This window comes from Ranitomeya variabilis, chromosome 1 (assembly GCF_051348905.1).
Source record: "Ranitomeya variabilis isolate aRanVar5 chromosome 1, aRanVar5.hap1, whole genome shotgun sequence".
NCBI lineage: Eukaryota > Metazoa > Chordata > Amphibia > Anura > Dendrobatidae > Ranitomeya > Ranitomeya variabilis.
The window spans coordinates 897,437,833-897,463,159 of record NC_135232.1 but is presented as its reverse complement, the minus strand read 5'-3'; the positions used below and the strand labels follow the sequence as shown (position 1 = coordinate 897,463,159).

Below are 25,327 nucleotides of genomic sequence, written 5' to 3'. Positions count from 1 at the left end.
TGGATATAGGCATTGATATTCATATAGTAGAAATGCATCGAATACATGCTAGACTTAAAGCGCTCTAAAATTTCCCTGATTATGAAGGATAAATGAGGTCAGTTTGTTATGCTGCCCAGCAATTAACCCAAAGCTGACTTGGGCAAAGATCAAATGATGATTAGGTGTAAAGGCTAGTTTACTTTCACTAGCCTGAGGATGATAATAATAATAAAACTTCTCCAAATATTTCCATTAACAGCATCTTGCCTTAATATATTAGGATAAGATAGAAGATCCTTCTTCCTGTTCTATCACTCATGTAATGAAAGGTGCATAAACTATCTGGACCTATATCTTCACACTTTTAAGTGAAACAATGGGACACATCACCTGATGTAAATAGTTCCTTTATCTTTTTATTCGCAGACAGGAGCATTTGCTTTAAGCACTTATCTTAAGAATTAAACCAATAAATACGGCCCCTTAAGGTGACGCTTCCCTAAATATAAATACCAAGAAAAAAGAACACAAATGGAAGCACCGTCACAGTATTAAAAATTATTAGATTTTATTAAGGGTCAATTGACACAAACATTAGAAATAAATATATATATAAAAGTAATAGAATACCATCTTCTGGGGAACAACATACAGTCTGAGACCACAGGTGCACGGCCCTATACAACAATCATTTACTTGCTCAAAAAGACACTTGGAATAAAAGGCAATGAATATATATAGTTCCTATCAAAGAATGTCCAATTGGTTTGGCTATATATTAGTTCATGGTGGAGATTCACCCCTTACCATGGTATGCCTGGATCAATGTATAAGGAAGCTGTAAATATATAAAGTAAAGTGCCAAGTGCTTTAAAGAGTTCACTATTGTTACTGCCAATAATCTATCTAAAGTCATAGCGGTAGTGAAAGTAAAAGGCTAGTGAAGACACCATACCCACTATGAGGTTTGTAATACCGGCATGAATAATGAAAGTTATACGTAACCTGCACGTGTAGTCCTGACAACCCCAACGCGCGTTTCGCGTCTTGCTTCTTCCGGAAGAAGCAAGACGCGAAACGCGCGTTGGGGTTGTCAGGACTACACGTGCAGGTTACGTATAACTTTCATTATTCATGCCGGTATTACAAACCTCATAGTGGGTATGGTGTCTTCACTAGCCTTTTACTTTCACTACCGCTATGACTTTAGATAGATTATTGGCAGTAACAATAGTGAACTCTTTAAAGCACTTGGCACTTTACTTTATATATTTACAGCTTCCTTATACATTGATCCAGGCATACCATGGTAAGGGGTGAATCTCCACCATGAACTAATATATAGCCAAACCAATTGGACATTCTTTGATAGGAACTATATATATTCATTGCCTTTTATTCCAAGTGTCTTTTTGAGCAAGTAAATGATTGTTGTATAGGGCCGTGCACCTGTGGTCTCAGACTGTATGTTGTTCCCCAGAAGATGGTATTCTATTACTTTTATATATATATTTATTTCTAATGTTTGTGTCAATTGACCCTTAATAAAATCTAATAATTTTTAATACTGTGACGGTGCTTCCATTTGTGTTCTTTTTTCTTGGTACTTATCTTAAGAAGCAGCTGCTCATCTGAAAGATAAACTCAGATGAAAAGTAATTGGGAATGGAAAGTTTGGTGGATAACATTTTTCATTTCTCTAGAAAACTGCATTATCAGAAACATAGAATATTGGATTATTTGACCTCTAGCACTTATCAATAAAAGCACTAACTCTCATGGGCAATGGCGAGCTAGTAGATGGAGAGTTGTAAGGGAGCTGAGTAAATGAGTGAATATACTGAAGATTACGTTGGAAAGATATGAGTTTGTTGAAACAAAAAAGTAAAGAAATTCCAAGATTTTTTCAACTAATAAAATACTAAACCAATTATATTTTAAAACATAATTTGTTTTCATTTAGGATATTTTAATTAATTTTAAAGGGGTTGTCCCATGAGAAAAAGTGCTGTTTAATTGATAAATAATGTAAAATTAAGCATTTTCATAATTGGATGTATATATTTATTTTAAATTTTAAAATGCATTTTTATAGTCATGATTAACCTGAAGAAATGCTGTATACAAACTGCCTATACAAAATATAATATAAAATTGTAGTTGTTTAGCTTAGGCCTCTTTCACACTTCAGTCTTTTGGTGTCAGTTTGAATCCGCCGTTTTCTTTAAATAGCAGATCCACCTTATTTTGGCGGATCCGCTGCTTTCCCATAGACTTGGATTAGCGACGGATTGTGGCGGATGGTCGTCCGTTCCATCCGCCATGTGACAGATCCGTCGAGATTTGGCGGATGTCGTCTACACTGTGTTCCAAATTATTATGCACATAGAGTTTAGGAGTGATAAGGTTAGAATTTTTTTGTTTGTCATTTAAACTCATTGATGGTGATGTGTGTCAGGGCTCTTTATATCACTGAAAGCAATTGCAGATACCTGTGAAAATTAGTTTGGCAGGTGTGTCCAAATAAAGGCAAGACTACTTAAGAAGGCTGTTCCACATTATTAAGCAGCCTACATTTTTTGCCAAAATGGGAAAGAAAAAAGATGTGTCGGCTGCTGAGAAGCAACAAATTGTGGAGTATTTAGGTCAAGGCATGACTACAATCAACATTGCCAAGACACTTCATCGTGATCATCACACAATCAAGAAGTATGTAGCTGATTCCCAGCACATACGTGTGCGTGCTGATAAGGAAAAATTGAGGACTCTTTCCAACAGGCAATTGCGTAAGGTTAAAAGAGCAGCTGCAAAAATGCCTTGTCATAGCAGCAGACAAGTTTTTGAAGCTGCTGGTGCCTCCAGCGTCCCCAGAACAACAAGATGCAGGGTCCTTCAGAGGTTTGCAGCTGTGCATAAGCCATCCTGTCGACCACCTCTAACCACTGCAACAAGCAGAAACGGCTCCAGTGGGCCAAACAATGCATGAAGACTGACTTCCAAACTGTTTTGTTCACCGATGAGTGCCGTGCAACGCTCGATGGTCTAGATGGATGGAGTGGAGGATGGACACCCCATGAAAACACGGCTAAGGCGCCAACAAGGAGGAGGTGGAGTAATGTTTTGGGCTGGAATCATGGGGAGAGAGATTGTTGGCCCCTTTATGATCCCTGAAGGGGTAAAGATGAACTCCATAATCTATGTGGAGTTTCTAAAACAACACTTCCTGCCATGGTTCAAGAGGAAGAACCATGCTTTCCGCAGCAAGATCATTTTCATGCATGATAATGCACCGTCTCATGCTGCAAAAAACACATCTGCATCTCTGGCTGCTATGGGCATAAAAGAGGACAAACTTATGGTGTGGCCACCATCTTCCCCTGACCTAAACCCCATTGAGAACCTCTGGAGCATCATCAAAAGGAGTGTCTATGATGGCGGGAGGCAGTTCACATCTAAGCAACAGCTCTGGGAGGGTATTCTGTCCACATGCAAAACAATTGAAGCAGAAACCATCCAAAAACTGACAAATTCAATGGACGAGAGAGTTCAGAAGCTTCTTTCGAACAAGGGGTCCTACGTGCAAATGTAACATCACCTAGAATAAAGTTTTCACTTGAAAACTGTTTGATTTCATTTTGTAATAGGCTGATAATGCTTATAACTTCACAATTGACCATTTTTTGTTCAAAATAAAAAAAAAGGTTGAAAACTCTGCTGTGCATAATAATTTGGAACATGCATTTTGAGTGTTTATTTTTTTTTTAAAAAGATACTGTTTTCATAGGCAGTTTTTTCCAAAACATTGCAATTATACTAGAATAGTAGATGACTGGAAAATAACAATGACTGCAACTCAGATAGGTAATTTAGAGAAAATATGAGGAAATATTATTTGCATAATAATTTGGAACACAGTGTAGACATAGACGGACATTGTAATGTTTTTTGTCTGCGCTGAAATGGCGGTTCGCGGCGGATCCGTCACATCCGCCATTTCCTAGAATGGCCGCCTATGGGCGACGGATCTGTCGCGATCTGTCATTTGGTGGATCCGTCGCCCCAATCCGCTTTTTTAATTGAGCATGCTCCAAAAAGTAGATACTGTGCCCAGACAACCGCAAAACTATATAAACAGGACAGGTGGGCTTCATTCCTCAATGTGCCATCAAGCAGAGAGAGAACACAGTGCCAGCCAGCAAGACAGACCCTGCCAGCAGCCAGCAAGACAGACCCTGCCAGCAAGACAGACCCTGCCAGCAGCCAGCAAGACAGACCCTGCCAGCAGCCAGCAAGACAGACTCTGCCAGCAGCCAGCAAGACAGACCCTGCCAATGACAGACCCTGCCAGCAAGACAGACTCTGCCAGCAGCCAGCAAGACAGACCCTACCAGCAGCTAGCAAGACCCTGCCAGAGACTGCCATGTGAGTACTGCCATCCAGCATGAGTTCTGCCAGTGTGTGTGTGTGTGTGTGCCCGCCCTGCATATTTTTATTTTTCATACTGTGCTGGTATTTTGAATGGCTGTGCTGTGACATGTGTGTGGTGTGTGTGTATAAATGCCGTGTGATGTGTTATTACGTGTTGTTATTATGTGTTGTTTGTTATTTTTCATACTGTACTGGTATTTAAAATAAAGAGCAGTGTAGCTCCTACTTTCCAAAAAATAAATAAATTTTAAAAAATATAGTAATAAAAATGCTACAAAACTGTCCGTAGTCTGATTTCAAGATAAATTTAAAACTGGGTATACATGCAATAAAGGTTATATATACAAATGCAGAATGCAAACCTTTGGTATAGAAAATGTTATCTGGTTTTAGAAAATAGTAACTGTAGGGTAATCATAATTGACATTTTTGGGTATTGGTATTTTAACTTTGAATGAGGGAATTTTTTATGAGGTTGATACTTTGTCTGGGCAGTGGGGTAGGTTTACCAGCATGCGCATGGCACATATCAAGCTTAAAGTAGTTTTGGTGTTGCTTTCAAGGAATTTTGGGTTTTTTTTGTGGGGGAAACAGGAGGTGGAGGGTTTGGCAGCTTGCGCATCAAGCATATCAAGTTTGAAGGTTAACACTCTTTTTTTTTTTTTTTTGGTGTGGTAATAATTTTTGTAGGGGGGAATCAAAATGTAAGTTGGCATACCAATACATAATCATTCTAATTAAAACTGTTTTTAAATTGGAAGATTTTAGAGGGACCAAGCAAGGGACCCAAGACAGACGCAGGCAGGCCCCCCAAGTTTGGAAAACAGATGTAAGTATAAAGTCCCGAAAGCTGCATCTATCCTTTTGTACAGTAGCTTAGAACTCTCTTTATACTTGCAGATTCTAGGGACCAAGAGGGACCAAAGACAGACGCAGGCAGGCCCCCCAAGTTTAAAACAGTGACCATAATTTCTTCTTCTGGGAGCCCCCATCACATCGTCAGCCACCTGAGGTGTTTATTTTTTTTTTTCATACATTTTTTTGGTACAACTATGGTAACATATGTTTTTGAACCCTATATTCTGTTTTCACAGGAAGCTGAAGCAGAGGGGCTTCCAGAAGGAGACGGGCTGGGTGAAGAAATGCAAGGAGCGGGAGCGCATAGTGTAAGTTTTGCAGAGACAGATCCTCACATACAACACACTACACCCAATACAAACATTCAGCACAGCACACACAATACATATGCCTCCATCCAAGCACATAATTTATTTATTTATTTATTTATTTATTTATTTATTTTTTATTAGTCTTCACAATCCGGGGCTTGCCCCAGAGTTCCTCGAAGCACCTCCCATAGTCGTCGGAATGCTAATTGCGGCGGTCACCGAAGAGTAAGTTCCTTTTTGGTTTGGTGTTTAGTAAATTTTAAAATTCATGTGGTATAATCTTTACCTTTTTAATTTTTTTTGGTTAAAGGCATCACAGGTCCAAAATCGGGAGCCGCTGTGGAACATGGCGGACCGCCGCCATGCTGACCAGTTCATCACCCGACGGCTATGGGAGGAAGTGTGCGGTGCTGTTCTGGAGAACTGGGAGGAACTCGACACTGGGGCCCAGGATCTAGCGCGTAAGTATTCACACTTCATTAACTTATGTTAGCATGATTTAATGTGTTGTATAGTAACCAATTTTTGCTGTATCTTTCCAGGTAACAGGGTTATCGTGCGGTGGCGGTCACTCAGGGATTGCTTCAAGAGGGAGTTTAACAAGGAGATGCAGGCCCCGAGTGGATCTAGAAGACGCAGGAGCAGGTACAAATATGCCAGAGCCCTGTCGTTCCTCCGGTCGACGCTGCTGAGCAGAAGGTAAATATTCAGCACCACATGTTTTCAGTCAAACTGTTAAAATGTGTAACCTTCAATTTTTTTTGGCAGCAATGGCAATTGTAATATCAAGATACTCATTTTTTTTTCTTCTTTAACAGCACTGTCTGCAGCACTCGGGAGCCTGCATCAGTGTTGCACCCCTCTTGAGCGATCTCACAAAAGTCCGCCACCGGGGACCACATTGAAAGACCCAACCCCTCTGTATCTGTACCTTCCCTTTTGTGTGATCCCTCAGCCCCATCCACCAGAGCTGGAGCAGCAGGGCGGACTTGGTCACATGAAGATGCAGGTGATGTAGAATTCCCTTTACCTAACCCCTCTGACACTGCCGCAACATCTAGAACACCTTTGGGGTCAGGACACCAGCATCAGAGAGGTCAGGAAAGGAGCTATGCGCCTGAGTTTTTGCATCTGAATGCAGCCTTCCAGAATGCCATCTAGCTTTTGGGTGAGCAAACATCTGCTGGGTACAATATGGTTAACAAAAGCATACTTGAACTCAGCAGTTGTCTGGATAGGATGCATTCAGATGCAAACCAGTCACCAAGACACTGTTTTTTTCAGTTGGTCCTCAGGCACATGGAAAATTTAACTCCTGACCTGCAGATGCATGTGATGCAAGGCTGCCACACTGCTCTAGCGCAGGCGATGTTCCAAGCCCCTCCACCTACCCTTCATGTTTCAACACCTTTCCCCCCTCAATCTGCGATCTATCCTCCCGTTCATCCTCCTCCCGTCCATCCTCCTCCCATCCATCCTCCTCTCGTCCATCCTCCTTCTACTCCTTCGCCATTCTTTCCTTCCCCCTCAGTATTTCCCAGTACCTACTTTCCCCTTTCCATTCTTCCCCTTTAACTTCTCCGTTCCCAATCCCACCAACACCTTCACCATACCTCCCACAGTCCACATCTGTACCTCAACTCCCTGCCCAACCTCATGTTTTCACCACCCATTCCACTTCTGACCCTCCCCGTGATGTCCTGTCCCCCACTATCGACATGGTCCGCCCTGTCACCCCTCCGCTGCTATCTCCACCCAAACTTATGAGAACCTGTAATAAACGTGTAATAAATAAAACTTTTTTTTGGTTTAAAAACAATTTTATTGTCTTTCCTTTTTTTTTAAACTGTATAAAAACCACTAAGCTTATGGTAAAAGTAATAGTAGAAAATGTCTAAAGGGGTACCGGTACAAAACATACAATACTGCGAGGTAAAAGTCCAAAGGTTTTGTTACAAAACCAAAAACATGGTATATTTATAGTGTGGAAAAAAAATTTACACCATTTCGCACTGCCAGTCAACTGATCCTTGAGGAGACATGAAGTAGTCTGCAAAATTGTCCCGCATTCTGGAGACTGCAACTGGACTGCAAAAACTTGTGTTGTGGCAATCCCGCAAGCTGGTTTCTGACACATTTTCCTCCAGGGAAACGTGTTCTTTGGATAATACAAAATTGTGAAGTACCACACAAGCCTTAACCACATCATCAACAGTGTCAGTGTGCAGTTTAATTGCAGTTAGCAGGACTCTCCATTTAGCAGTTAATATGCCAATGGCACATTCAACAACTCTTCATGCTCTGGTTAACCGATAATTAAAAATTTTCTTCCTCTGGGTCATTCCACTACTTCCATAGGGTTTTATCAAGTGTGGTGAAAGCTGGAAGGCGTCATCTCCAATGCACACAAATGACAATGGTGGACCGGTGGTTCCAGGGAGATTTCTAGGCGGTGGAAAGTCAAATGTCTCTCCATACAAACGACGCCCTATTGGTGAAGTTTTAAAAATCTGGGAGTCATTTGCGCGTCCATATGCACCGATATCCACAGCGATAAATTTGCAGTGTGCATCAGCTATGGCCATCAATACAATAGAAAAATACTTTTTGTAATTGCAAAATTCAGATCCAGAGCCATAAGGTTTGACAATCCTTATATGCTTCCCATCGACTGCTCCCACACAATTTGGAAGCTGGCATATTTCTTCAAAATTGTGGGCAATCTCCAGCCACCTCTCCTGTGATGGCTCTGGAATGTATTCCGCTTGTAAGCAATCCCACAATGCCCGGCAGGTCTCTCTGATGATCCCTGAGATTGTGGATATCCCAAGCCTGAACTGGAAATGTAGGGATGAAAACGATTCTCCAGTTGCAAGGAATCTGTTAACAAAAGGAAAAGACAATAATTAATAAAAACTTCAAAAAACAACATTACAGTTATAAGTCTGATGAATGAGAATCATTAAAAAAAAGAATAACTTACCGAATAGTCACCATCAGACGCTCCGCTGGTGATATGGAGAAGCGCATCTGGGTGTCTCGTCTCCGTATTGATTCTCCAACATGGCTCAACAAAATTTCAAAATTTTCCGCTTTCATGCGCACATAGCCTTCTCTTCCGCCGCTGCCGCAGGATGTGCAGTCTTTCTTCCTCCTTGTCCCGAACGATGACTGCCAACTGATTAGCCTCAAAAGTGAAATCCGCACATATCTTCACAATATTCGCCAGTCCTCCTTCCATCTTTCTCTACAAGGCACTTTCTCTACAACCTTTCAAAGATGTGGTGTAAATACACTGTATATATAGTTTCCCAGTAGTTTCCAGTAGCCAGTCACATTTCCCTGTACTTGTATAGCCAATCACATTGAGATCCTCGGTTTTAAAAAATGGATCCGTCAAAAAACGGTTCCAACGGATTTATAAAACGGTCACAACGGTTCTAACGGATCAATTTTTTGACGTATCAGTGTAACTGATCTGTCAAAAAAACGGATCCGTTAGAACTGTTTTCTAAACAATTTTGATGGATCCGTCGATCCGTCACAATGTCGGAGCTGACTGATGCCAAACAACTGAAGTATGAAAGAAGCCTTAGAAGGAGACACCTTAGAGGTGATGTCATTACATGGATAATTACAGTACATTTGTGGTCAATACAGGAACTGACATATTTATTCCCTCCAATGATTTTACAAATAGCCAGTGGAAATGTATTACATGTGGCAGAAAGGCAATTATGACATCTAAATAGGAAAGGGTTCTTTACTGTTAAAGTAATCAGAGCATGAATTGCTCTTCTGTTAGATGTAATATAGGCAGACACTACAATATATCAGCATTTAAAAAGGGCTGGATGCTAGCAAAAAATAGCATTGTGGGTTATAAATAATCTAGCAATAGAGAATGTATAATTGGTTGAGTAAGGTCGAGCTTGATGGGGCTATGTTCTTTTTTTTTAAAGACTCAACGAGTTCATGTGTATTGTTTTTTTTCTATCTTTGTCTTCCTCTGGATAAGAAAGGGGAGTGAGTTTCCAAAAGATTTACCCACAGCCTTTCCTTTCATTCATATCTTCTCTCATCCCTTGGTAGAACTTGATAAGCACATGTATCTTTATTCAGCAGTACTAAGAATGTTAAAGGCTTGATATGAAAAAATAGGTATTTTGGCCCATTCTGAACCCTGTGATATGACTTCTGTCTCTCCCAGTAGTAGGTGTCGCATTTGCACCGCTGACTAGAGATGAACGGATATGAAAACATTAAAATTTGTAAAATGACTGTGAAATTCAATCTGCAGCAAATTTATTCTTAAATTGAATGTTCTTTTAGTATCCTTTGGTATCTGGAGAGACCAAGAGCATAATAAATGTAAAATGTAAAAAAGGAACAAAAATCTCCAAAATGCGGAGATTTTGAAATTCGCTCTGCACAGGTTCAGCAAAATGGCGACTTGCCTGAAAAAGGTGAAAAAATGCAAAACCAACTTATTCTCACCTAACCTCTTCCCTCTTCATCACCCTTGCTGTATGCTATTCTTATACAGCCTTAAAAGCAAACGTTATTCATGCCATTGGGAAAAACAAAGGGTCAGACACTTCTTATTCCAAGAATTGACCTGATTTCCAAAGATAAAAAAAGTTTCCTGTCATGTTGGCTTATGCAATGACCATCAATAATTCTCAGGGACAGTCCTTGGATATTGTAGGAATTTATTTGCCTCTTTCAGTGTTTTCACATGGGCAGTTATATGTGGCTTTTCCCAGGGGAAGGAAAAGCCAACAAATAAGGCTACTTTCACACTAGTCCATCTGTACGGGTCGTCGCAAACCCTCGGCCCGACGTACCGATGGACAGTGTGTTAAAGTAGCACAACGTGGGCAGCGGATGCAGTTTCACAATGCATCCGCTGCCCATTGTGAGTTCTGGGGAGGAGGGGGCGGAGTTTCGGCCGCACATGCGCGGTCGAAAATGGCGGACTCGACGCACAAAAAAAGTTACATGGAACTTTTTTTGTGTCAACGGTCCGCCAAAACACGACGGATGCGACGTGTGGCCATACGTCGCAATGCGTCGCTACTGTAAGTCTATGGGGAAAAAAACGCATCCTGGAGACAACTTTGCAGGATGCGTTTTTTTCTCCTAAATGACGCATTGCGACGTAGGCAAAACGACGCTAGTGTGAATGTAGCTTAAGGGTCAAAATATTTGAGACACAGAAGCAAGGTAAACTTATTCCTAAAGTTGACAAATGGTTTACTGTCAACTGTGTGTACAAAGAAGTCTTTTATTAAGCTTTTTAACAATTATAAAAGCCAAAAAATTTTGTACCCAAAAGCGGGACTAACTCCTGGTTACAGCCTACGGACTAAACATTGGGCATGGGCAGGGCCTTGGGGCAAATCATAAGTGCTCTCAACCATGTGAAGTAGCTTACGCTCAGGAAAATTGAGGAATAGCGCTATCGGATAGCTCTACCCTTTCATTTCATTTTGGAATAGGGCTATGGGATAGCTCTACCCGTTCACTTTCTTCATGGATAGCGCTATCGGATAGCACTACCCGAACAGTATTAACTACAGAGCTTTTTCATACACAAGGGAGGAGTGGCAGGAGAGGTACACCAGGTATTTATGTTTGCTATTAGTCTGCACATAAGCCAGTCTGGTGTGTGGGTACACCCCATTGCGTGGTTCGCAATCACCGCACATGCACGAAGGGCACGCAATCACTCGTCTCTACTGAAAACCGTAGAGAGAAAAAATGGCTGGCCATTAAAGCTCTTTCAGTCATGTTCATAAAGGGGTTAAAATAAATCTCTCATATTAATATTTAGATATTCTTTAGCTTCTACTACCAAATAAAATTGTATAATATGCATTTGTTTGTGTCCTTTTTGCTTGTGTATGCTAAATGCATATATCTTTTCAAGTACTCCATGGATTTATTTATTCCTAGGGGTGTACTTAGTGAAAAGGAGATTATTGTAATGGATTGATACATTCCTACAATCTTTCTTCTTTTTTCATTCCTCATTCTCACAAACAACACAATCATAGGCCTCAGGGAGATCAGCAGATTGTGGAAAAGAACATTATCAATAAAATCTCCCTTGACTCAATTAAGTAATGCATGTAGAAATCCTAATGAACAATGCAGAAAACATAAGACATTGATATTTGCATGGTTTAAGATCTTTTGTGAAATTGACATTTAAATGCACTTCTAAATCAGACATTTAGCTTAGAAATGTCTAGAATTAAATCCAATAATTTGTACATAACTTTTTATAACACTTAATAAAAGTAAGAAAAGACACATAATAAAAATAACAAAATCTTCATAATTTTCTAATGTGTTTTGAGGCAGGAAACTATTGTATTACAGAGGTCCCTTCTGCAAATAATTAAATATCCGACATATATCTTGTTACAGTAAACCTTTTTTAATTGTAGGTCATGTTAAAATCTAATTGGTAGAACATCCAATATTTGTGGATCTCATACATTATGTAATAACGAGGTTACAAGGGTATAATAAATGCCATTAAATAAAATTGTAATAAAATATGTAGGTTACAGTTATCATTTTGTGTTAGGAAGAAGAATATATGCTTAAGTGTTTAGTTTGTCTAGCCAGTTGGAAAAAAATGGTTATGATTAAGAACACTTTAGTTCGAAATGCCTAATCCATCACTCACTATTTTATCAGCATGTTTTTAAAGGCATTGTAATAAAATAAAATGAAGTTTTTCACGTCCACTCAATTACCTGATTTTGGATGTCTGTTGCTGAAACTTTTTTGTTTGATTATTTTCTCCACTGTATGTTATTTAACATAGCGTATCTGTGTAAATCTCAAATCAAAGAACTATACTATAACATTTTTGAAAAAAATAATTCAGAATAGACTTTTACTAAAGAATAACAGAGGCTTTTGTAAATCTGTTTCAGTTAATGTATTGAAAAAAGTCCATCCTGCCCATCTTGGAGCAGAGGTGTCTGAGACTTGCCACCATGGGGTCATGAATGTGACACATTCTGCTGGGAACCTGTGATGCATTTGAGATTAGTAGTTAGCATTGATTAGCTGAACACAGTTTCTCTTTAAATCATCATGGTCATTCATGAGTTAACAGGTTTTCTGTGGCATGGTAAGGGTTTACAGTTCCTCGTGGTCTATTGGCTGCACTGCTTATTGAAACCACACCATTGCATTATATAAACCTGTGCCTGGCTTTTCTCCGAGCTAGCAATAAAATCTTCATTCTGTTTATGGCTGCATTGGAGAAGGTGGTTTTGGATTGTCGTTCTTGTAGTCTTGAGATAGTTGCATTCAGCTTGTTGTGAATACCTCTTCCTTCCACTTGTTGTCGTTCCTTCATGTTTCTATCCTGTTACTATGCATCCATCTTCCCTTTGTACTTTATCCTGTATGCCTGTCATTTGATTATGTCTTGGTTTACCCCTGCCTGTCCAGTCGGTTTTACCCCTTATGCCTCTGACCTTCCCTCTCTGGGTAAAGGTGGAAGCTGCATATAATTTCTTACCATCACAGAGAGGTGCAAGGACCAGGCATCTGAAACTTCAGGAGAAAACCCAGGTTAGGAATAGGCTACAGCTTCCTCAGATTAGGGATAATATAGGGTTACTCCAGCATTCCTATGGTCACAGCATGACATTTGAAAAGGATTAGTGATGATGTTATCCTGTTTTTTTGTAGAAAGTCCTGAATTTAATATAGTAGAGCACATGATATAGCCATCAGTAATGAAAGGGTTAAAAATGTATGTAAGTACTGGAGATACACCGGGTTTACACAGTACAATTGCATTTGTTAAATGATCATCCATTTCGCTACATACACGTTTTTGTTGCTGGATTGTTTCGACAGGCCAACACTATTCTTTTCCACAGAACAATCATTAAAACAATAATTTTATGTGCATAATATATTTAGTTATTCGCAGCACATCCCGTTTCACAAGATGAAAGTGCTGTCGAGAATGACTATTTTAAAAGGGAATCTGTCAGCAGGATTTTACCCCATAACTATTTATATGGGCATGTAACTCTTTCAAAGACAAGTACAGCAACACCTTTATATGGCCAGTCCTTGACTTCATTACAGAGAATTCAGCATTTTAAATGATATGTAAATGATGCCGATATGCTCCTGTAGATCTAAATCTTTCTGGCTCTACTCCACACACAGTAAAGCCACTTGCTGCTTGATTTACAACCTTGATGCTGTGTGGCTTCAGGCAGAGGAGCTATCAGTCAAACAACAGTAGGTGGTGCTGGTGGAGAATAGAGCAGGAGTGACAGAGGGTTCAGATCAACCATAGTCCTTCAGCCTCATATGCATATGCTGATTTCTCAATACCTGGAGAAAGGACTATCTAGATTAAAGCATTGCTGGACTTGTCTTTAAAAGATCTACATGCACATAACATATAAATAGTTAAGGGTGTGAAATCCTGCTGACAGTCTCTTTAAGACTGCTATAAAATCATTAAACCTAATAAAGAAGCATTCCTTGGGGTTTGCTGGCCTCAATAGATTGATCAATTATCGTGAATAAGGATGAGCGGGCCCATGGAAGTTAGGATTCTGGTACTGACCTGAACTTCATTCCATAGTTCGGTTCTGATACTAAAATAGTACCTGAACTTAAACCAGAACCCGAACCCATTGAAAACAATGTGGAGCCAAACTTTTGAGTTGGAACTTTTTCTCTCTCTCTCTCTTCGAACATTGCAACTGACCTCTGAGAGAAGTCCGTGTCAGGTGTTTAGCACCGGCCCTGACTGTCTGGTACAAACCCCAAACTTTAAAATTTGAGTTTGCTCATCTCGAACCATGAACAACCATTCTTATGTATGTTCATTTTGTGTTTATCAGCCTGTCTAAATTGACTTTTTAGATTGTACAAATTAGACAACTCAATATTTGCATTAAATGGATAAAAATTTTGGTTGCAGTGCTACTTTTAATTTTGCCATGCCGTACTGTATACAATGTTGGGTTAATCATCTAGAAATGGAAAGACCAAAACCATTTAAGTTCGAGCTTTGTGGAGGAATTTGGAATTTGGTATTTTGCAATTTGGGATAACTTTCTGTCAGCAACAGATGAATTGCACATATTTAATGCCTCCAAAATATACCACATTGCATTTCATTTCTCTCATATTTATTGTTTAGGAACAGAAGTATGTAGTATAAGATTCTCCTGATATAAGAACCAAGGATGAAGATGATTAGGGACACAGAGTGAAATAAAGATAGTGTAGAATGGGAAACAAATTTAACACTAATACATGCTCAGAAACTGAACATTCAACATTGCCTGCTGATAATGTCTGTGATACACAGCCATTATCTGCCATTGTATGTGGAGCCTAGCTACACCCACTGCTATTAACTTCTAAAGCTGAGCAGGGCATTTATAGCACCCAGAGAGCACTGTCCTAAGCACCTAATGGCACCAATGATGTGATTGAGTGGCATTGATGGGATCTGCTTTACACTTTTTTGCCTGTCTTGACATTGCTCTTCTGAAAAACAGTCTGTGTCTGGCATTCACAGAAGACCATTGTGATTTTCACTATACACTGCATTTCTTAATGTCAGGGTAACGACACAGAGATCACGAGGATCCCACCATTGATACCAATGGTCAAGTACTAATACTCTGCCACCTCCAATCATCAGGACAATTACACTGATTGGACACCCATTACAGATACCGCATGGCTTCACAGGTGTTGTTTCTAGAGAAAGACAAATGAAGCTATTTCATTTTACATATTTAATCCAAAATGTAGCCAGTGTTTATAAAAATATAAAAAGATATTACAAAATGGACAAACAGTACAGTTCAGGCGTTATACCACCATATAGTGCCGCCGTTTACTAGCAGCAGGTTCCACTCCTGCACGGTGGACCCCGGTCTGCGAACTCACCTATATTATCTCAATATTTGCTCGGTGCGTTCCGCAAGCCCTAACATAGTGTTGTACGGAATACCCATCCACGATACCACAAACGCCCCAACGCGTTTCGCAGATGTGCTTGATAAATGTGGTATCGTGGCTTCCTGAGGACGGAACCATGCCTCTGGTGACCCGGCTGGCCCCAGTTAAAATGCCTTAAATTTGGACAGTAAGACAGACCCCTATCTTATAAAAATCTTTTTTCTGCTATTTTCCACCCCCAAAATTTGGGTTGCGTCTTATGGTCCGGTGTGTCTTATAGACTGAAAAAAATGGTAGTAGAAATTGCGCAACAAATTGTATGGTGCAAATTTTCCTGTTAACCTTGTGAACATGCAAAACTTGGGGCGAAAAAACATTTATGTATGAAAAATGCGATTTTTTTTATTTTCACAGCTCAATGTTACTTCTGTGAAGAACATGGGGGGTAAAACGATTCACCACACATTTAGATAATTTATTTGAGGGGTCTAGTTTCTAAATTGCGCTTCTTCCTTTACGAGACCTACCATGTGCCCAAACAATGGTTTTCTCCCACTTTCTCCCCAATTTTTTTGTCCATTTTTTCCTACTAGTCATGTGAAAATAAAAAAAATGTGGCTCTAAAGGAAAAGTTTTGTGAAAAAAAGTTAAATGTTAATTTTTTCCTTCCACATTCTAAAAATTCTTGTGAAGCACTGGAAGAGTTAATAAACTTTTTGAGTGTGGTTTTGAGCACCTTGAGCGGTGCAATTTTTAACATAGTGTCACTTTGTGGTATTTTTGGCCATATATATCCCTCAAAGTCACTTATTATGTGGTCCCAAAAAAAGGGTTTTGTAAATTGTAACTTGTAACCATTGTTACTTTCTTGCAAAAAAAATATTTTTCAAAATTGTGGTGACGTAAACTACACATGTGGTAAATTTCATTTATTAACTATTTAGTGTGATATAACTCTCTGATTAAAACCCTCCCCGACATGCACCGTACATGTACCTACTGTGTGGTTTTGCAAATTTTGCTGTAAAAATGAGAAATTTCTGGTCAACTTTTAACCCTAATAACTTAAAAACTATGTTTCAAAAATAGTGCTGATCTTAAGTAGATATGTGGGAAATGTTATTTATTAACTATTTTGTGTGATATGACTCTCTGATTTAAGAGCATGAAAATTAAAAGTTTGAAAATTGCAAAATGTTCAATATTTTTGTCAAATTTCCAGTTTTTTTCACAAATAAATGCAAGTCATATCTAAGAAATTTTGCCATTATCATGAAGTACATTATGTCACGACAAAGTATTCTCAGAATCAGTGGGATCCATTGAAGCATTCCAGAGTTATTACCTCATAAAGTGACAGTGGTCAGAATTGTAAAAATTGGCCTGGTCAGGAAGATGAAAACATGCTTCTGGGCAAAGCGGTTAAGAGCAAAAATTAAAATGTGAAAAACGTAAAATTTTCAAAATTTTTGCCAAACTTCCATTCTTTTTCACAAATATAGAACAAATTTTAACACTATTATGAAGTACAATATGTCACAACAAGACATTCTCAAAACCAGTGGGATTCGTTGAAGCATTCCATAGTTATCACTTCATAAAGTGACACTGGTCAGAATTGTAAAGTTTGGCCTGGTCATGAAGGTGCAAACAGCCTTTGGTGGTAAAGGGGTTAAAGAATATGTTGCAAATGTTCTCCAAATAACATACATTGTTACTCTTTATTGAGACTGGTAGTTTAACATTAATCCCTTTCTGCCATTGGATTTACTATCCCATCCATGTTACCTGGGACTTAATTCCCATGGACGGGATAGTATGTCATAGGCGATCAGCGATCATGGGGGAGCGCGGCCGATCGCGGCCGGGTGTCAGCTGATTATCACAGCTTACATCAGGCACTATGTGCCATAAATGGTCATGGACACATTAACCCCCGGAACACTGCGATCAAACATAATCGCAGCATTCTGGTGGCATAGGGAAGCTTCCCTGAGACCCACGGAACAACATGAAGTGATTGCGTTGTTCTGAGCGTCTCCTCCATTCTCCTCCCTGCAGGCCCCAGATCCAAGATGGCCATGGGGGTCCTTCCGGGTCTTGCAGGGAGGTGAGCGCCTGTTGAGAGCAGGCGCCGGCAAGCCTCCTGCACTGTCTGTCAAATCGCTGATCTGACACAGTGCTCTGTGTTATGATCCCAAGTGGCGGAGGATCACAAATAGATCAGCAAGTGATGAAACTAAGGACGAGCTCTAGGGAGATGGTAACTGGACTGACTGCAAATCTGAACCTATCCAAAACAACTAGAGGTAGCCGGTGAACGTGCCTAAAAAATTCTTAGACGTCTCGAGCCAGCCTGAGGAACTAGCTACCCCTAAAGAGAAAGAAAGACCTCGCTTGCCTCCAGAGAAATAATCCCCAAAGATATAGAAGCCCCCAACAAATATTAACGGTGAAGTAAGAAGAAGGCACATACATAGGGATTAAATCAGATTCAGCAAAAGAGGCCCACTAGTACTAGAAAGCAGAAAATAGAGCAGGGGTCTATGCGATCAATAAAAAACCCTTACAAAATATCCATCCTGAGATTTCAAGAACCCACCCGGAACGGTATAAATGCCCCACCCAAAAAAAATTCATGAATTGCTGTTTTTTGTTCATTATGCCTCACAAAAATCAGAATAAAAAGCAATCAAAAAATGTAACATGCCCAAAAATGGTACCAATAAAAAGACAACTCGTCCCTCAAAAAACAAGACCTCACATGACTCTGTGGACCAAAATATGGAAAAATTATAGCTCTCAAAATGTGGTGACACAAAAACTATTTTTTGCAATAAAAAGCGTCTTTTGTGTGTGACAGCTGCCAAATATAAAAATATGATATAAAACCCCGCTATAAATAGTAAATCAAACCCCCCTTTATCACCGCCGTAGTTTGGGAAAAATGATAAAATTAAAAACAATGTTTATTTATATTCTCCCATTAGGGTTAGTGTTAGGGCTAAAGTTAGGGTTGGGGCTACAGTTAGGGTTGGGGCTAAAGTTAGGGTTAGGGTGGGGCTAAAGTTAGGGGTAGGGTTTGGATTAGATTTACAGTTGGGATTACGGTTAGGGGTGTATCAGTGTTAGAGGTGTGGTTAGGGTTATGGTTGGGATTAGGGTTAGGGGTGTGTTGGAGTTAGGGGTGTGGTTAGGGTTGGGATTAGGGTTAGGGGTGTGTTGGGGTTAACGGTGTGTTGGAGTTAGGGGTGTGGTTAGAGTTGGGATATGGGTTAGGGGTGTGTTGGGGTTAAGGGTGTGTTGGAGTTAGGGGTGTGGTTAAGGTTGGGATAAGGGTTAAGGGCATGTTTGGGTTAGGGATGTGGTTAGGGTTATGGTTAGGGTTGGGATTAGGGTTAGGGGGTGTTCGGGTTAGGGTAGAAGTTAGAATTCAGGGGTTTCCACTGTTTAGGCACATCAGGGGCTCTCCAAATGTGACATGGCGTCCGATCTCAATTCCAGCCAATTCTGCGCTGAAAAAGTAAAACAATGCTCCTTCCCTTCCGAGCTTTTCCATACGCCCAAACACGGGTTTACCCCAACATATGGGGTATCAGTGTACTCTGGACTAATTGCACAACAACTTTTGGGGTCCAATTTCTCTTGTTACCCTTGAGAAAATAAAAATTTGGGGGCTAAATATCATTTTTGTGGAAAAAAAGATTTTTTTTCATGGCTCTGTGTTATAAACTGTAGTGAAACACTTGGGGTTCAAAGTTTTCACAGCACATCTAGATAAGTTCCTTGGGGGGTCTAGGTTCCAATATGGGGCCACTTGTGGGGAGTTTCTACTGTTTAGGTACATCAGAGGCTCTGCAAACGCAAAGTGATGGCCGCAGACCATTCCATCTAAGTCTGCATTTCAAACGGCGCTCCTTCCCTTCCAAGCTCTGTCATTCACCCAAATTGTGGTCCCCCCACATATGCAGTATCAGAATACTCAAAACAATTTTGACAACAACTTTTGGGGTCCAATTTCTCCTGTTACCCTTTGGAAAATACAAAACTGGGGGCTAAAATATCATTTTTGTGGGAAAAAAAGATTTTTTTTTATTTTCACGGCTCTGCGTTATAAACTGTAGTGAAACACTTGGGGATTCAAAGTCCTCTCAACACATCAAGATAAGTTCCTTATGGGGTCTACTTTCCAAAATGGTGTCACTTGTGGGGGGTTTCCACTGTTTAGGCAAACCAGGGGCTCTCCAAACCCGACATGGTGTCCTATCTCAATTCCTGTCAATTTTGCATTGAAAACTCAAACGGCGTTCTTTTCTTTCTGAGCTCTGCCATGCACCCAAACAGTGGTTTACCCCCACATATGGGGTATCAGCATTCTGAGGACAAATTGCACAACAACTTTTGTGGTCCAATTTCTTCTCTTACCATTGGGAAAATAAAAAAATGGGGGGCGAAATATCATTTTTGTGGAAAAATATGATTTTTTATTTTATGGCTTTGCATTATAAACTTCTGTGAAGCACTCGGTGGGTCAAAGTGCTCACTACACATCTAGATCACCGGGATTCATGCAAGCATTCCAGAGTTATAACCTCATAAAGGGACAGTGGTCAGAATTGTTAAAATAGGCCCGCTCATTAACATGCAAAACACCCTTCGGGGTTAAGGGGTTAAAACCTAAAAATCCTTGGCAAAAAAATGGCAAAACCATGACAAAAACAGCAACAAGAACTTGCCATAGAAATATAGTTTGCATTATTTTAAAGTTTGTCTTAATTTCCCTTAAAAGATGTAGGTTGTGCATAATACAATGCAACTCTAACAGAAAATAGATTTTCTTTTATAGTTCTAAAACCTAACCATAAATAAGTTTCTTGTGTGTCTTTCGAAGCATATGAAGTAAATAAGATGCTAATCATTACAAAGAATGGATGCCAATGACAAACTAGTAACTAGATGAAAAACATTGTTTTCACTGTTACAGCCCAAACATACGCTAATTAGCTATTATTGTTTCACTTATATTTTAATATCCCAACATAATAAAATTGATTATTCACTTTAGAGAATAAAATAAAAGTAAATTGCTATGTTTACTCAATAAACCGAAGATTTCTCCACTCATTATGCAGCATATTAATTATAATTAGCAACATTTAAAATGTCAATAGGAGCATAATGCAGAAAGGAAAATAACAGTACTTAACATGATCAGACTGCATAATGCTCCAGAGAATCAATGTTTATAGAGAACACATCCATAAATATTAGTATAATTAATATAATTTCAGGTTAACACTTTCTAGATCTATCTATCTATCTATCTATCTATCTATCTATCTATCTATCTATCTATCTATCTATCTATCTATCTATCTATCTATCTATCTATCTATCAATTCATCCATCCATCTATCTGTTTCACAATCTGACTGTCTCTGTCTGTCTGTCTGTCTGTCTCGTAATCTGACTGTCTTTGTAATCCAGTCTGTTGTTTCTTCAACTTGATTTAAGAAATTGTCGATTTTTCCGCATTATTATTTAACATTACATATAAAAGTTATCCCTTCACATTGTACCAAACAAAATATTTAGCATTTCTACATCTATAACACATCTGTGCTACATCTACACTTGTTATTACTCACCCATTAGACTTCACTGTTAAAATTTTGCCTTTTTCGTATTCTTCCAAATCCGATTCATCGTGTAAGAGAGCATAATTCTCCTGTTGTAAAGCATCCATACTATCTCTTGAAGCGATTCAGACTTTTTTGCTTTTTAGATCAGTGCTCCAGTACTTGAGTTTTTTCTTTTCTTTGTTGTCTTTTTTTCAAAATGTCTTTAGTCTGTCTATACAGAGAGTTCTCTGTTTTAAGCAGTACCATCAAGCTTGAAATGGTTCTGGTGAATTACTTTAGGAATGCTGCAGTATATAGTTTCGTTCTAAGGTTTCTCCAACTCACGGACAACAGGTTGAGAATCAGGAGCAGGTCATCTAATAACTAAGGATTCAGACAATGGCCCTTTGATTTTTAGAAAGAAAGAACCATATGATGGGAACATACCAAATGGATCCCAAGAATGCACTGAACTGTGAAACATCATAAAAGTGATATTTGTGATAAAATCATAATATAATAGTTATTCAATATGTGCATAAAATCAGACCGCATTAAACTTAATGAATATTATTTCTATTATGATGATTATTATTATTGTTATTATTGAGCCACCCATCATGTTCCAATATGTTTCATTGTGCCGTTTACATCAGGTATGAAATTATAGGTATACAAATATACAAGTACAAAATAAACAATTTCAATTATACTGTACATGTACTATAGCTGCATCAATACATGCATCTATGTATGTATGTATGTACATACACATGATGTAAGAAAAGCAGATGGAAAAAGGAACTTTCTTAGCCCCTTTGGTGTGGCAATGTTGACGTTACCACACCAAATGGGCTAATAAAGTCCCTTTTTTTTCATCTGAATTTTTTGGAGTGCTGTCTGCTTCTCTTACATGATATTTATATGACAACGGGACAGTTGTCTGGGAGGCCTTGCACCCATCTCTGGCTCACTTGAAGCTGTTTCGGTATTTTTTATTCTACATACATACACACATATATGGTATATATAAAGAGAGAAAGAGAGAGAGAGATAGTTTAAAATCTAAGAGGATTGGAAATAAAAATTCAGAGCCTGATTTCACAAGTTCAGAATCTGATTTCACTTTATTAATTAAAGGTGTGTTAGAGGAAACCTGTCATGTAAAATAACATTATTAACCTGCAGAAATGAACTTTATTCCCCCCTGCCAGTTTGCTTTTTTATTCATAGAGATGGGGCCGTCAGGGTTCGGTCACCTCTCTATTCATAGAGAGCTGAGGCTGTAACCGCACCCCTGGCACTGACTTTCAGCAGGCTCAGCATTGGAGCCTGCATGCCAGAAATGTATTTTTGTAAATATTGAGTCGTTCAGTTATATATATATATATATATATATATATATATATATATATATATAAGTATATATATAAGTATATAATTATATAATATATATATAAGTTTTTGTGTTTAGTTGCATACTAATTCTGCACACATATATATTCTCCTAAAAAAAGATGAAAAATCACTTTAACTTTCTTAAATACAGTATTTTTTAGATTATAAGATGCATTTTCCACCCAAATAGGGGGGGAATGGGGGTGCATCTTATAATTCGGATATACCTTATCGGTGTGCCGCTGCGGTTGTCCTGGTGGCGGTGCTGCGCTGTGTCCCCAGTGCTGCAAAATATCGGCAGAGCCCCCCGCTGCACCGAGGACACAGAACAGCACCAGGAACACAGGGCAGCACAGCACCACCACCGTGGACAGTGGACACAGCTCAGCACCGCCACTGGGGACACAGAACAGCACTGCCACTGGGACACCCGCAGAGGCGTGCCGCACTTTGGAACACCCACTCATCCCAGCCTGCGGCAACGCTCCACTCCTGCCTCCTCCACCAGCGACCCTGGGACCCCCACTTCACTGCAGCCACCACCCTCAGTAAGCAATAAGACGCATAGATTATAAGAAGCACCACCATTTTATTAAAAACTTTTTTTCCTATTTTTCTCATAAAAATTTGGGGTGCGTCTTATAATCCGGAGTGTTTTATAATCCGAAAAATACGGTATTCAGGTTTTAGGTTTATTAACCTTTGGAATGGATTGTCTGATGGCACTATAATTGTTCAATAATAAAAAAAAATTTCAAAAATACAAATGGCCTAATTATTATGTAAAGTGTACAGAACAGAGGTATTATGGCTCTTGTCTCTTTGTAGCACATACTCAAAAGCACAAACAGCATGGAGGTCAATTCAGCACTACTTACAGTTTAGATGTGAATCCAGCTCTAGTGTGAGACACAGGAAAGCAGCAGCATAGTATATGTGACTCTTTAACTTGACTTCTCTCTTGATATTCCTCCTCTCACTCCCATTTTCAAAGACTTCAATAGATTTTCTTAATCTGATCCCTAGGGAGTCAGTGTGACTGGAACAGTACTTACATTACGTAGGGCAATTAAACTATAAATGAAGGTATAGATGGGGTAAGAAGGAGAAAGCGCTTTTTTTAGCTACATTAGCTATTTGTATTTTGTGGTTGAAAAAGTTTGAGTGAAAATACGTGTGGTTCAGAAAATGGATGTCATTCAAATGGGCATGGCTTTTTAAATGGACATGATTTCCTAACACAAACAGAGAACTTGTTAAAAATTTGAATCCCACCCTTCTGTAGCTATCTCCTATGGATTTGGGTTTGCACACTTCAACTGTCTTGCACTCTATACAAAGCATCTCCTTCTCCATGGGCCTCAATAAACCAGCGATCTGGCAAATGGAGCAGCTCACCATGGGTTTTCTTTAGCAGGTCCTTCTGTTGGAGGGGAACACTGACAATATATGGACCATACTCCTCTCACTCTAGTATTGATAATTCATCATGCTTATTAAAATCGCCTTGTAATACTCCTCTCCTACTAAGCTATCATTGTACCGCTCAGCACAAACTGACTTCACGCCAACTACCACTTTTCCCCTGAGCTACTACTCATCCTCCTAACTATAACTATGGCTTTGGCCTTTATATACATTTTACTTTTCCTACCAACTAGAGAGTTCTTCATAAGATAATCAAATGGGATGAAATCTCTAATACCCTGAAGTATGTGTCAGAAGTGCTTAGTTATAGGGAGGCCAACCAGCCAGAAATTCCTGGACAGTCTGTAAAAATAGGGAACTTTTTTTTCCCTGTTGGTAAAAAAAAATGATGTGTTCATGATTTTTTATTGGAAGCTTGATAAAGATTTACAGATTGCTATGACTGTAATTATCATTTTACAGTTCACAATGAATGCAGCTAATGTCTTTAAATCAAAATTACAAGCTGTAGCTAGATATAAACTGTTTGGGCTGGTGGAATGCACCAAATAATATAAAGGAAGATAGAATGTGCGTTCGCAGCCTGGGGTCCACCATGCACTGATGGAACCTGCTGCTAAGTAATGGCGGCACTCTATGGTGGTATTACACCAAGGTACACACGGGTTAACATCACCCGGTGTGAACAAACGTTAACTCTGTTGCTCCACAGAGTTGCAGAGCACAATAGGAGCGCTGAACCCTGTTAGCTGTCACAGGGCAGAGCAGGAGATAGTGGGATCCCTAGCACTCACCCCCACTAAGCTGGTGGTTGAACCCGCTCTGTCACTCAGTGGCTTTTGAGCCCGCGCCTGAGGACACCCGGAGACAGATGCTGGGTTCAAATGGGAATTTCCACCCTACTCTGTAAAGGAACTGTGCTCAGTCTGTAAGTGCAGACGCAACTGTGAAACCGCTAAATGAAAGCTATAGCACACGGAGTGCGCGCAGCCTCGTGCTTGCGTATGCCGCTAAAGATGCTGACCAAGTGTGTGGTGGTGGCTAAGCCACTAACTGGTGCTGTATCCTAGCTCCTCTCACTCTAATGCCCATGCAACAACCGGAGGGAAGGGGAACAATAAGGAGCTTTCCCCAGATACATTCATACAAGCACACACACAATGCTGGTTTATATTAGCACATGGCCGAGCGGCCATGTGAGCCTTTTATAGATGTAGCCTTCTGGGACCTTCCTAGTGATCCAATCGGAGCCGCTACAGGACCTGAGCATGTAACCTCTGACCTCCAATGAGAGGTTGTTCCACGGGAATGCTCAGTAGTTGA

At 39.6% G+C, this 25,327-nt stretch overlaps 1 protein-coding gene across 1 annotated transcript in view; it reads right to left on the bottom strand.

The window, feature by feature from the left end:
• The window catches only part of LOC143788784 (uncharacterized), a 170,038-nt gene extending 148,727 nt beyond the window's left edge, over positions 1-21,311 (bottom strand). The window contains exon 1 of the mRNA XM_077278669.1: positions 21,206-21,311. Within this exon, the coding sequence (XP_077134784.1) occupies positions 21,206-21,303 (98 nt within the window). The 5' untranslated portion in view covers positions 21,304-21,311. The remainder of the gene's footprint in view (positions 1-21,205) is intronic.
• Between the last annotated feature and the right edge of the window lie 4,016 nt (positions 21,312-25,327).